Genomic DNA, 14476 nt, shown 5'->3' with positions numbered 1-14476 from the left:
TTAGTTTAAAGCTGAACTGAAACAGAAACCGGCGTTATAACTAGGCCTACCTCTCTAATTTGACAAATCCAAATGTTTCAATATTCACGATTTGGAGGCTAAACTATAGCCTATTTATTATTTAAACGCTTTTATTGTAGCCTACACAGACTACTTAAAATGAGCAGTATAACTTTTTATATATTTGGTTGAATGTAGGCCTATGTTATTTTGACAACAGACTGTGATGTCAAGTTACTAAAACTGATGTTGTGTGAGCGCGTGAGGCGCCGACGCGTTCACTTGAATTTTCTTATAAAAGCTGAAACAACATAAAATACTCAGACATTTATGGTCAATGTAACACCATTCGAATCTGTGAAGGGTTAAATAGGCCTATTATTTTTGTACACTCACAATAAAAACAAAACATTGCTCGTAAAATAAAGAAATTTTCTGCAGTCTCGGTTTCCTTTCTGAACTTCTCAAAAATGAACCGACACTCATATTGTCGCATTTTTTCCCCTTTCATTTTCGTAATATGTTAATTACTTAAGTGAAATAAATTTCGCGCATAGACATATGCTATTTATTCCTTTTATATAATTTAATCCTTTTTTTTTTTCGTTCACAGAAGCGCGGCAGGTGGTAATGATGTTCTGTTGTTTTTTCTGCTATTTGTTCATGTAGGCTAAAACTAACCCCCTTGGATTTTTTTTGTTTTTGTTTTATGATTCACAGACATTTATCAAATTTCGTTTAATTCTAATTTAATATAATCTTGTCGGTTAATGAAACGATGATCGCATCAGTTGAAAGTCAGGGGGAAAAACAGAAATTATATTGACAAGGCAACAATAATTTTCGTTTAGTTTAAGTTTTTCAAAACATGAACTGCATACAGTAAATTTTCCCGCTGTTTAAGCCACGGATATTTACGAAATAAAATAATTATAAAGATGATAAAATATAATAAAAATAATTACAAGGATAATAAAAGTTCTATGTTTAATATACGGGAGTTTTTGTTTTGCTGTTGTCCACTAAAGCAATTGACGCAGAATCGCCAATAGCCGTTAAATCGAAATTGAAAGCAAAATGTTCAGGGCCATAGCTAATTCATTCAAAAGCGAAGGAAAGACAGAAAAAGTGAGGATAGCAAGTAAACTGTGACATATGATAATGTTCACTGTGTTCATAAAAGTGTTTAATTTAAGAGATAAAATCAGCATGGCCATTTATAAGCTAAGGGAAACTAAAAAGCCCCCCGATGGTGATACCGTTATTAGGTGTTGCCACCTAGTGGATAGCCTATTTTCTAATATGACTGCATATTTTACTGCAAGGAATGCATCTGCTAAATGATTGAATTTAAATGTATAAAATATAAACACAACATTAAAATAAGAAAAAAATGAGTGCAGTAGCCACTGATCTATAATAGAGAATAGTCTATCATTATAGCCTATTGATCGGTGGTAGTAGCCCAAAGGATGTCAATGTCATGCGCTTGGTAACAGATGTAGAGGAATTTACATTTTAAAAACACAATGACAGCTTAAAAACAGACAATTAAATTTACTGTAGTTTTTTTAAACTACTTTTATCTGTGCAAACATATTTCTGTGAAATACGCGTTAGGTTGCACAGAAGAAAAAGCCGATTTATGACATCTACTGATATAGCGGCAGAGGACTGTTATTTTGTTGAATGAACTGAAGATGACGTCACTGGCTCAGATTTGATTGACCAATCGGCTGAAAGGGGCGTTTAATGACGCCCACATGTGGAAAACGAGTTTTGAAGTCGTGTTTCTGTTTTCTATCCGTGACCCCCAAAAAAAGAAAATCGAGTCAAAATCTCGTTTTTCCGGTTTTTTTTTAACAAACGAAAAAACGGGAAACGACCGTTTTCTCGTTTCTGCGTATTTCATTTCAAATTGGAAAACAAACTATCAAAACGTACACGGACCATGCTCGATCACTTATGGTAAAGCATTACTTTGTGCACATACAAATTCATTTAGATTTTAAAATGCTACATCATGCTAGTTAATGACATTAAACAGCACTATCCAAGCCGTTTTATGCCCCAGGCACTGCTCATATGACTACCTCAGTGAGTTCCACTCATTACATAATTTTCACATGTTGACCACATGATGGCGCCATGACACAATGAGAGCATTGTTTTTTGTGTGTGTGTTCCTGAAGCAGTGTTTTGAAATGCCTGCTTATTAAGATGTTTATCAGATGTATTTACACAACAGACATCTTAGAGACATACCTGTGCTATCTGGGAGTGAAGGAGTTTCTTCTCATTAATGAAAAAGGAAATTTCTGTCAGTAATTACTCACCCTTATGTCATTCTACACCCGTAAGACCTTCGTTTATCTTTGGGACACATATTAAGATATTTTTGATGAAATCCAAGATATATGATATAGACAGCAATATAATCACCACTTTCAAAGTCCAGAAAGGTACTAAAGACATCATTAAAACAGTCTACACCACTACAGTGGTTCAACCTTAATTTTATGAAGCAAATTTTGTGTCTTATTTCTTGTTATTGCAAACATCAGTGATTGATGATGGTATATAATAAATAATAATTTTTAGGCATTTTAGCAATTTAAAAATGTTTGAGGGATTTTTTTACACAGCACCCTTGCTTTCGCCAGATGGCACCCCGGTTGGGAAAAGCTGAGTTAACTGTTTATTGAGTAATATGCAGGGGAAAAGCACAAGAGTTGAGACGCAGATGCAAACACAATGGCCAAGGTAGCCAAGGGAGATGGAGTGCACACGCTTCAGTTTCCTCTAGCTGTGTCCCAATTCAGGGGCTGCGCACTTTGAAGTGCATGAAAGGGTGAGCCTTTAAAGTGGAGGAAGGTCTAAGGGAGGTGCAGGGTTGCAAGGCCTGCGCAACAAAACCATCACAAAAGTAGCGTAATCATGGCAAATCAAGTGTAAAAGTATCCAAATTCCAGACATGGCAACAATGAGCCGAGCGTCCTAACATGGCCTATAGCTGCTGAGTGTGACATAACAGCAGACGTTGTGAGGAGATTATAGGGAAATGGATGCAGAAAAGTTTTATGACTTTCTATTGGGTTTTGACATGCTCAATGCCAGTGACGACAGGACACCATATAAACAGGTAAAATATGTATGGTTAAACTGTGTAATGTCAATTTTATATCGTTAGCAACTATTAGTTAACCTTATTTATTTTTTATGTTAAAAATATTTTCACATTTATACATTTACTCTGTATTAAAGTCTAAATTTAAAGTACAGTACTGGATTTTATTCCATCTCAGAGACAAATATTGTATTTATGAAAAACTGACGTCTTGGATATTATGGATATTACAGTTTGATTTAGATAATACATATTGGTGAAAAAATATGAACACTATATAACTTAAAATGTTATACCCCCGGTTTCACAGACAAGGCTTAAGCCAGTCACAGACTAAAATGCAAGTTTGAGTTGTTTTAACTAAAAGAAATTTGCGCTGACATATCTTAAAATGGTATGTTTTTCTGATGATAAACCTAAGTTCTGTTGTAAATAGTTGTAAAAATTACTTTAAGTAATGTATAGAATGATTTATTTTACAAACATTTAATTTACATAATGAAATTTTTCATGTAAAAATTATAAGTTATATATAGAAGTTAAATATATTTGTGCTATACATTTTAAAATAGCCCACATACAGATACTACAACTTATCTTAGCAACAACTTTCTTCTTTGTCATTTGTTTTCAGATTAAACCTCTTTGAAATTAAACAACAAGTGTTTTAAATAAATTCATGAGACTTCTGTCACTAAACAGCATGCGTACCAATTCAAATATATTCTTTCAAATATACTATGAGGAACATTATGAGATCAACTATTTGAGTAGTACTGTTTTAAGCTAATATTATGTAAGCACAGCAAATAGAGACTTAATTGTTTAATATAACTTTATAGTTTATGTGCACAAATTATCAAAATTTAAGATTGTTTTATGTATTCATTTGTTTTAATATGCTAAATAAATGGAAGATGCAGATAACACCCTTGAATATGTCAAATATACTCTTGTGTCCAATTTGATTTTGAATGTATGTTTACAGACAGTGAAGTAGTGGCTGCTGAGTTAGTGCAAACACTAGATTATCAGGTGGTATTATATTGAAAAAACATTTTCAGTAAAGTTATTGGATATACACCTAAATCAGTATTTTCACCTTTTTGTTTTCTAACAGCTTCATGTTAAAACTTTACAGAAAAAAAATAATGGCATAAAGACAATAAGATATCTAATAATGTATATGAGCAGATACTTTAAATTTTAGATTTGTATACTTCTTTGTGTGTGTACGTGTGTGTGTGTTTTGTGTACAAAATGAGCTGGCCCAGATCCGGCACAGTTCTGGAGCAGATCCAGAACAGACCATATTTGGGTCAAATCACCTTAAAGGAATCTGCATCGTCATGAAAGTTTAAGCCTTACCAATTACCAAATGTTCAAGCAAGAAGGTGCGAAGAAATCCGTGTCTCAGACTGTTATGATAACAGAACAGGGATGCAAACAGATGGTTGTTTATTGACAAATAGCAGGGTAGACAGGAATACAGGTTTGTGGATAGTTGCAGGTTGGTCGGCTGGAGAGACAGTAGGAGAAGGTAGGTGAACTCACACATAGAAGATATCACAAGGACACTGGGTAAACACGCTGGAGTAGAACAACTTGGAAGTCTTGGGAACAAACATGGAAAGTCCTTTGTACAAACGAGAACGGAGAGTGAACTGAGGTGAGTGGAGTGCTTAAATAGGGCTGTGGTGATGAGTGGATGATGATAGGTGACAGGTGTGTGTGAGCACAGAGTGGAGGAGCGAGTGAAGGTATGGGCCAGGGAGGATTATGGGAAATGGTGTCCAAAGCAGACGGAAACTGTGACACAGACAGCACGCAAATACTGAATTGAGCTCTTTCACGTCTTTTCTTTCACTTGAAAATGCCTGTATTGGTGAGTATCTTCATAAACATATTCAGTTATGTCTTAAGTGAACATAAACAGTTGAGAAAGAAACACGTGTATCAGTATATTGGATCCGTGCATTAGTTCTTAAAGGGACAGCAGCCTAACAAACCTGCTGCCCTCTGTGTCCATAATATTAAACAACAAAAGAAAAAAGAAACATCACTCACTGCTTTAATAAGGATTAAACTGTTTAATTTATACAGTAAAGAATATGCAGCGTTATTTTGCATTTGATTACTTTATTACAGTTACACTTTACCAGTTTCATGGCTGATAAAAAATATTTATGGCTGGTATTAAAAATATTTATTGGCAGGTGTGACAAAAAAAATTAGTTTTAGGCCATGATTGTGACCATGACTATATGTTAAATTAGATTGACAGGTGCAGATGTGGCATGATGATGATCTGTCTGAGAGTTTATTCTGATGGTCAATCTGACTGTCTTCTTATTTCAGAACCTCCTGATGGTTCTGAGACATTTGATTTTAAGAGCTCATGGACACACACACACACACACACACACACACTTCCTGACAACATGTACTGAACAGCTGCAATCTTCATTTCACAATATTATCACTTTATCCAAACTGTATCTTGTATATTCCAAATAAATCTGTCCATTTTAGCATCTCAGTTTTAATAAGGAAGCTTGTGCATTAATTAATGATTAACATCATCTAAATGTTTTGAAGAATTGTTTTACTGTGGTTCTACTTAAAGAGGTGGCTCAACACTTCCTTCACGGTTTTCACGTACACCTCATCAGGTGGAGGTTTTCTTGCACTGCCGGGCTGAAGAAACTTGCTGATTTTTGGTAAGGCCTTCATTCTTTCCTGAAATGCCTGAGAAACAAATAAAAGGTTATTAAAAATCATAATCATAATGTTGAAAAAAAAAATGATTAGGCTGATCAAAGGAATTATTGCTCAATTATTGGTCAGGCAACACACTGCTTCACTAAACTGAACCAGATTACTCTCTCACTCCCTACTGTATATTCAACAATCAGTACTGTGTTTTTATTTGTACTGGATATAAATTTGAATGTTTAATGAAACTTAACATCACTCTATTCTGACTGTTTGTTTGTACACCAATGTTTAAAGAGTTTTTGTAATAAATTGTAATAGCCTACTAAAACATGTCTTTAATGATTTGCACTTATTGTGAACATACATATTGTACATTGTACTTATATTTAAAATACTTGCATGCAATTACAGCTGTAATTATTTTCTGTAATTACATCATTAGTGACACTGTTGAACTCTTAACTCACCCTTAAACCTACCCATACCAGCAAACCTGTCCTAATCTTACCCGTATCAGCTCAACAACAGCACAAGTGTTCATCAAGAACATTGTACATAATTACTTTTTTGATGTAAGATCATAGTAGTTAAAAACACTTATTATAAAGTGTGACCAAAAACTGTAAAGTATTAAGCAAATTAAGTCCAAAAGAATGAAAAGTCAGAGCTATCAGTACCTTTTCAAACACAGGCATGAAGCGCTCTTTTGCCTTTTGCTCTATATCACTGAGCTGTTTCTGCTTGTCTTCGGAGAAAAAATAATACAGCATGATAAGATCCATTAGATTGAGGATACCCTCTGAATACATGTCAATCCTTCAGGACAAAATACAGTGATAATTGTTTAGGTGTGGTGGAAAAACAAGGAATCTTATTTAAAATAACTAATTACCGGAGTTTCATAACAGTTACGAAACAATCTGCATTAAAAGTTGATACTTACAAAGCCCGTTCTTTAATGTCTTTTCCATAGAGGTTGTATTTTCCAGCGATGTAATTCAAGATAGCCTTTGTCTGCACAAGCTGCATCCCATCTATTTCAACCAAAGGCACCTGCTGAAACATCAGGGCTCCATCTACAGTAAACATAGGAATCACATTAATATATAGATTCAGAAAACAAGAGGAGGTGATTGATGAGGAATTTAATGAATAGTCAACATACCATTCAGCAGTTTATCATAATGCTCCCTTTTGGTCAAAAACACCTCCTCAAACTGTGAACACAACACCAAAATAAAGTCAATGCGAAAAAGCGAATTGATCTCAAGATCTCATTACAACATTCAGTTTCTAAAGTTTTGTGATTGTTTGTCATATACAAACTATTTTTATTAAAATAGCTACAATAGAAAAGTTACATACAGTTGCAAGAAAAAGTATGTGAACCACTTGCAGAATCTGTGAAAATGTTAATAATTTTAACAAAATAAGGGATATAATACAAAATACATGTTATTTTTTATTTAGTACTGTCCTGAGTAAGATATTTTGGTAACACTTTACAATACGGTTCATTAGTTAACATTAGTTAACTACATTAGTTAACATTAACTAATAATGAACTGCACTTATACAGCATATATTAATCTTTGTTAATGTTAATTTCAACATTTACTAATACATTATTAAAAGCTTGTTAACATTAGTTAATGCACTGTGAACTAACATGAACAAACAATGAACAACTGTATTCTCATTAACTAACACTAACGAAGATTAGTAAATACAGTAACAAATGTATTGCTCATTGTTAGTTCATGTTAGTTAATCCATTAACTAATGTTTAACAAATGAACCGTATTGTAAAGTGTTACCGATATTTTAATAAAAGATGTTTACATTTAGTTCACAAAACAAAAAAATAGCTGAATTTATTCAAATAACACCGTTCAAAAGTATGTGTGAACCATTGATTCTCAATTCTGTGTGTGGTTACCTGATGATCCATGTTTTTTTGTTATGTGATAGTGTCACGGCTCACTAATCCGCTGTCTCATACTGTTGTCTGTGTGTAGGTTTTGGGATGTGTCACCTGATTGTTCTGTGTGGGCGTCGCCACTGATTGCTGATCAGCGGCAGCTGTGGATCATTACACCTGCCTATATAACGCCTTGTCTTTCGTCTCATGTTTGTCAGATCATTTGTTGTAGTCCTGGTGTTGTCCCGTTGTTTCTCGTGTTTCTTGTTCCTGGATTGGATTCTCGTCGCTGTTCCCTGTTACCTGTCTGTCTCGTTGGATTACTCGTTCTGGATTTCATTCACAGATACTCACACGGACACACGGACTCACCATTCAGGACCATCATTCATCACGGACACTTCATCGCCCATCGAAGTCCCTGTGTTACCCCTCTCCTGCTGTCTGTGTTGCTGCTGTGTGTTTGTCATCTACTTACCTGACGTGAAGCTCTATTAAAGAGATATTAACTTGCATTTGTATCCAGTCTTCTTTTCCGTGACAGATAGTTGTTCACGAGTCTCTTGTTTGTTCTGAGCAGTTAAACTGAGCTCTGTTCTTCAGAAAAAATCCTCCAGATCCTGCAGATTCTTCAGTTCCCTTTCATGGGAACTATCGACGCTACGTCAATGATGTGATGGGAACCCTCTGTATGATGGGTTCGTGAAGCACCTCTGTATCCAACCAATGAGGAAACAAGATGTCAGAGGCGGGTGACGTCACAGACCAGGAAACTATAAAGCATACCCAGAACAAAGAACGCTAACTTCTTTCTGTTGTCTTCAGCAAGCGCTCTCTGTATCTTGTTTGTCTTATTTAGTGTTGTTTGTCCTGCTCCATATTGCACATAGTGATCTCTTCGTAGTGATCTCTCAGACGAAGAGATCACATATTTTCAAAGCACTAAAAAGAAAGACACACACATTATATATATATATATATATATATATATATATATATATATATATATATATATATATAAAATATAATGGCGGAAAAGCAGCAGCACTTTGTCAAGTGTGTGCCTCCTTGCACCCGATTAATCTCGGGTGGGGACACACACGAGATGTGTGTGAAATGCCTGGGAGTTGAGCACGCACAGGCAACTCTCGAGGGAGCTGTCTGTATTCACTGCGAGAGGCTCACTCTCACACTGCGAGGGCGCTCTTTGAGGAGTGACCAGAGCACAAAGGCTGTTCCCCGCGGGTCTGGTCCTGCTTCTGCTGAGGCACAGCGAAGCCTGCATTCGTGGGGATCACAAATGGATCTGGTAGAGGGGGGAGAGACGGGCTCTGCCTTATTGCTCCCCTTACCTGCCGGACCCAGTGTTTCTCCTTTGGTGGTGGAAGCACGCACTGCAGTTTCTTCCCCCCGGACGGAGACACCGATGCTCAACATATCTTCCTCTGAGTAGGTTGATGTGGTGGGTGTCGAAGGTGGAGATGAGGACCCGGCATCCTCGTCTCCAGCCTATGAGGAGCTGCTGGAGGTAGTGACCAGGGCAGTCGCTAAACTAAAAATAGACTGGCCCGCAGAGAAAAATGAAACAAAACCTAAGAGTAAGCTCGACGAGCGCTTTCTTCCAGCATGGTCACTGCCCCAGCATTGGGGTCTGCCGTTCTTTCCTGACCTCCACACCGAGGTGTCAAAGTCGTGGAACAGACCAGTTCAATATCATGTTTTCAGCCCCCAAACAAGTCGGCCAAGTCAATCGGCCGCTCGATGGCTGCCTTGGTGGCTACAGAGAGGCATCTGTGGCTCAACCTGTCAGATATAAAAGATAGGGACAAGAATGTTCTAATGGATGTGCCACTGTCTGTTCGGCGACGCAGTCTCCACTGTCGTCGACCGGTACCAGGAGACACGCAAACAATCTGCGGCCTTCCAAAAGTTGCTTCCCCGCCGTATTCATCCCCCCGAGGCTGCTGAGCGGGTGCAGCCTCGGCTGATAGCCGGTTCCTCAGCGCACAGAGCGCAACAGAAAGCCAGTGTGGCCACCCGTGCTCCCCCGCAGAAAGCTTGGGGACTGGGGCGGCCAACACAGGCGAAGCCTTCCGGCTACAAAGGCTACAAAGAAGAAGTCCTGATGCCAGTCGTCCAGTACTCATGAGGGCAGCGCCCTCCAGAGGGGTTCGGGTATTAAAAAGATGTCTGTTCCCCTTTGGTGCCCTCAGGGGGCCGTTCTGCCAACCCTGCCAACCCTGCCACCCAGTGTGCATCAGGGCGCAGCGGTCTCCACTGACTCCAAGGAGGGTCAGTTGGCGTTTGATTCATCTGTCTGCCGGTGCGCCGCGTCAGATAGACGAGCCAAGTGCTCAAAAAACACCAGAGACCAGTCTTCAGAGACTGGTTCCCTTAGTAGAATATGTGGAAGAATGGAAACGTCTCCCGAACATTTCGAAATGGGTGCTGCTCTTGGTAGAACAAGGTTACAGAATACAGTTCGGTTCTCGACCGCCCAGGTTCAATGGGGTTCTTCCACAGTGGTGACCCAAGAGCCATCTCTGGTTATGGAACAGGAAGGTTCGACACTTTTGCAAAAAGGAGCTATAGAAAGGGTTCCTCCTCCCAGCAAAATGTCTGGCTTTTACAGCCGCTACTTCATTGTTCCAAAGAAGGATGGAGGGTTGCGTCCAATCATAGATTTATGTGTGTTAAGTCGATCTGTAAGAAAGTTGAAGTTCAGAATGCTTACACTCAAACAGATTATCCCACAGATCAGGTCTGAGGACTGGTTTGTGGCGATAGATCTGAAGGACGCATACTTTCATGTATCCATCCATCCTTCTCACAGGAAGTTCCTCAGGTTCGCTTTCGGGGGCGAAGCTTACCAATACAGGGTTCTTCCTTTCGGCCTATTTCTATCACCTCTGGCTCTGTTGAGACTCCAGGGCATCTGTGTACTGAACTATATCGACGATTGGTTGATACTAGCTCAAACAGAACAATTGGCAGTTCAACATCGAGATGTTGTTCTGTCGCACATGAAAAAGCTTGGGCTGAGGCTCAATGCCAAAAAGAGTGTGCTGCTTCAGAGTCAGATTGCCAACTATCTAGGGGTAGTCTGGGATTCTACCACGATGCAGGCACGTCTGTCTCCTACTCGTGTGGATTCCATTCTCGGGGCCATGAATGGGGTGAAGTTAGGCCAGTCTGTAAAACTGTTTCAGACATTGCTGGGTCTGATGGCAGCTGCGTCCAACGTGATTAATATTGGCCTTCTGCACATGAGACCCTTACAGAGGTGGCTCAGGACCAAGAGGTTTTCTCAGAGGGGAAATCCTTTTCGCATGATCAAAGTCACGCGGCGATGCCTTTGTGCTCTGGTCATTTGGAAAAAGCCTTGGTTCCTGTCCCAGGGACCTGTGTTGGGGACTCCTTGTTGTCGCGTAATGCTTACAACAGATGCTTCCCTCACGGGGCTGGGGGGCGATCATGAGTGTTTTTTTATTTGGAAAACCTTCGGTCGAGCTCAATTCAACTTATTTGCCACAGAGGAGTCAACCCAGTGCCCTCTGTGGTACTCTCTGAAGCACCCAGCACCTCTAGGGCTGGATGCTATGCTACAGATGTGGCCGAGGCTGCGTCTGTATGCATTTCCCCTGGTCTCACTGCTCCCGGGAGTTCTGGAAAAAGTCTGCCAGGAAGGGGTCGATCTGATACTGGTGGCCCTGTGCTGGCTGACCAGAATATGGTTTGCGGACCTAGTGTCCTTACTTCACAGCTCTCCTTTGGAGCCTTCTCTTCCTGTCACAAGCGGGCGGCATGATTCTGCATCCCTGCCCAGAACTGTGGAAACTGTGTGCCTGGCCTCTGAGGGGGCAAGGCTCATAGATTCTGGTCTCTCAACTGAGGTTGTGGAGACCATTCTTCAATGCAGAGCTCCCTCCATGAGGAAGTTGTATATGTACAAATGGAAACTGTTTACATGGTGTAGTCAACATAATATGGACCCTGTCCAGTCACCTACCAGCTTTGTGCTTCAGTTTCTTCAAGAAAAATTCTCGGAAGGTCTGACTCCTTCAACACTGAAGGTTTATATTGCAGTCATTTTGGCTTATCATGTTCCTGTGGGTAGTTTCTCGGTGGGTCGAGACCCCCTAGTCATACGCTTCCTCCGTGGTACACTGAGGCTGAGGCCTGCTGTATGCACAAAAACTCCAACCTGGGACTTGGCTATAATGTTGCAAGGGTTAGCTGAGGCTCCCTTTGAACCACTAGAAGAAGTGTCAGAGAAGTTTCTTACTTTGAAAACAATATTTCTTCTAGCGATATCATCTCTGAAAAGAATAGGAGATTTACAAGCACTTTCAGGTGCTCCCTCATGTTCGGAATTTGCGCCTGGTATGGTCAAGGCTTTCCTGCATACTAGACCTGGCTACGTGCCAAAGGTCCCCACAAGTGTCCCAGGTCCTATCGTACTCCAGGCTTTTTGTCCTCCTCCTTTTGAAAATGCGGATCAGGAGAAATGTAATCTGCTTTGCCCTGTGAGGGCTTTGGATGCTTATGTCCACAGAGCTGCCCTGTGGTGAAAAACAGACCAGCTGTTTGTATGTTATGGGTCCCCTAAGAAGGGGAGCCCAGCATCTAAGCAGAGGATGAACAAGTGGGAGGTCGAGGCCATCTCGCTTGCCTATCAAGCATCTGGACACCCATGTCCCTTAGCTGTCCGTGCTCACTCTACTAGAGGTATGTCTGCCTCTAAAGCATTGTTGTCAGAAGATTCGTTAAACGATATATGTGATGCAGCTGATTGGTCATCCCAGCACACATTCATTTGGTTTTACAACCTAGATATAAGTTCTACTCCAGGTTCCTCAGTTCTACAAGATAGCAGCCAGGTACTTGGAGATACGGCGTAGTTGGGATAGCGTTCCCATCACGTCATTGACATAGCGTCGATAGTTCCCACGAAAGGGAACGTCTCGGGTTACAGCTGTAACCCCTGTTCCCTGAGTAAGGGAACAAGATGCTACGTTGCATTGCCATACCTCCGGCATACCTGTGAGTGTCATGCTTCAGACATATTCCAGAAGCTAGTGTTCTTTGTTCTGGGTATGCTTTATAGTTTCCTGGTCCGTGACGTCACCCGCCTCTGACATCTCGTTTCCTCATTGGTTGGATACAGAGGTGCTTCACGAACACATCATACAGAGGGTTCCTATCACGTCATTGACGTAGCGTCTTGTTCCCTTACTCAGGGAACAGGGGTTACATCTGTAACCCGAGACGTTTTCCAGCATCTTCTGCATATTTGAACCCTTTCCAGCAGTGACTGAATGATTTTGAGATCCATCTTTTCACACTGAGGACAACTGAGGTACTCAAACTCAATTATTAAAAAAGGATCAAACATTCACTGATGCTCCAGAAAAAAACATGATGCATTAATAGATGGGGGGTGAACACAATTGGAATTTGAAGATCACGGTAAATTGTATTTCATTTGTCTTCCAGGAAACATGCAAGTATCTTCTGTTGCTTCCGAAGGGCAGTACTAGATGAAAAAAAAAAAGATATTCAAGCGAAATAAGAAAAATTTGGACCTCTTCATCCTGTTCAAAAGTTTTCACCCCCCGACTCTTATTGAATCGTGTTTCCTTCTGAAGCATCAATGAATGTTTGACCCTTTTTTAATAGTTGTGTTTGAGTCTCTCAGTTCTCAGTGTGAAAAGACGGATCTCAAAATTATTCATTCATAGTTGTAAAGGGTTCAAATATGCAAAAGATGGTGGAAAACTGAAGATTTTTTGGGACCTGGAGGATTTTTCTGAAGAACAGAGCTCAGTTTAACTGTTCAGGACAAACAAGGGACTCATGAACAACCATCACAAAAAAAAACAAACAAAAAAAAAAAACGGTCGTAGATCATTCAGGTAACCACACACAGTATTGAGAATCAAGGGTTCACATACTTACGAATGGGGTTATTTTAATAAATTCAGCTATTTTATTGTCTTATGGATTATATGTAAACATCATTTATGTAAAATATCTTACTCAGGACAGTACTAAATAAAAAATAACATGCATTTTGTATGATCTCTTATTTTGTTAGAAATTTTGCACATTTTCACAGATTCTGCAAGTGGTTCACATACTTTTTCTTGCATCTGTATATGTAATGTGGAAATTGCTTTCCACTTTTTTCGTTTTTGCATAGATGTGGAAAAATTTTTAGACATTATGCAACAAACCTCGACTCCAGCTGCGGCCAAAATCCATTGGATCGACTCCATTTTCCCTCTTCCATCAAAGTAATGCAACACAACTTTCCCAGACATTTTTACAGAATGAAGCAACACTTTAAAACTCTTTGCTGTGCAGCAGAGTGTGAACAATACAGGGTGTTTTTTTATTCTTTTTTATATTGACTATTCAGGGTGTTGCGTAATTTGTGGGTAGTGCTAAATGGGCATGGTCAGAACAAAGGGCACAAACTTTCACCCAACGTCCCACTTACCATACACAAATAATCTTGTGAATACAAATGCTGATATCAATAATTCACTTGAGGTATAAGTAACACATAATTACACCATTTCATGGATCAGTTTTCTTGAGAATCGATGGTAAAACATTAATTTGTCCATTTTTTTTTAAATGCCGAGTCATGCTAGTTTATGACATTAAACAGCACTATCACAAGCCATTTTATAATTTAAGTGCCC

At 39.4% G+C, this 14476-nt stretch overlaps 1 protein-coding gene across 1 annotated transcript; it reads right to left on the bottom strand.

The window, feature by feature from the left end:
• Window positions 1-5519: 5519 nt before the first annotated feature.
• LOC137020212 (glutathione S-transferase 3-like) lies at window positions 5520-14261 on the bottom strand. Its single transcript, XM_067385469.1, has 5 exons — window positions 14003-14261; window positions 7011-7062; window positions 6789-6921; window positions 6523-6661; window positions 5520-5875 (listed from the first exon to the last, which is right to left on the bottom strand). The coding sequence occupies exons 1-5, from the start codon at window positions 14087-14089 to the stop codon at window positions 5744-5746; spliced, it is 543 nt and encodes a 180-aa protein (XP_067241570.1). The 5' UTR covers window positions 14090-14261; the 3' UTR covers window positions 5520-5743.
• Window positions 14262-14476: the final 215 nt, after the last annotated feature.

The sequence above is a fragment of the Chanodichthys erythropterus genome, chromosome 5 (genome assembly GCF_024489055.1).
Source record: "Chanodichthys erythropterus isolate Z2021 chromosome 5, ASM2448905v1, whole genome shotgun sequence".
Classification (NCBI taxonomy): domain Eukaryota; kingdom Metazoa; phylum Chordata; class Actinopteri; order Cypriniformes; family Xenocyprididae; genus Chanodichthys; species Chanodichthys erythropterus.
The sequence above is the reverse complement of the archived record's forward strand: the minus strand, read 5'-3'. Positions and strand labels throughout refer to the sequence as shown.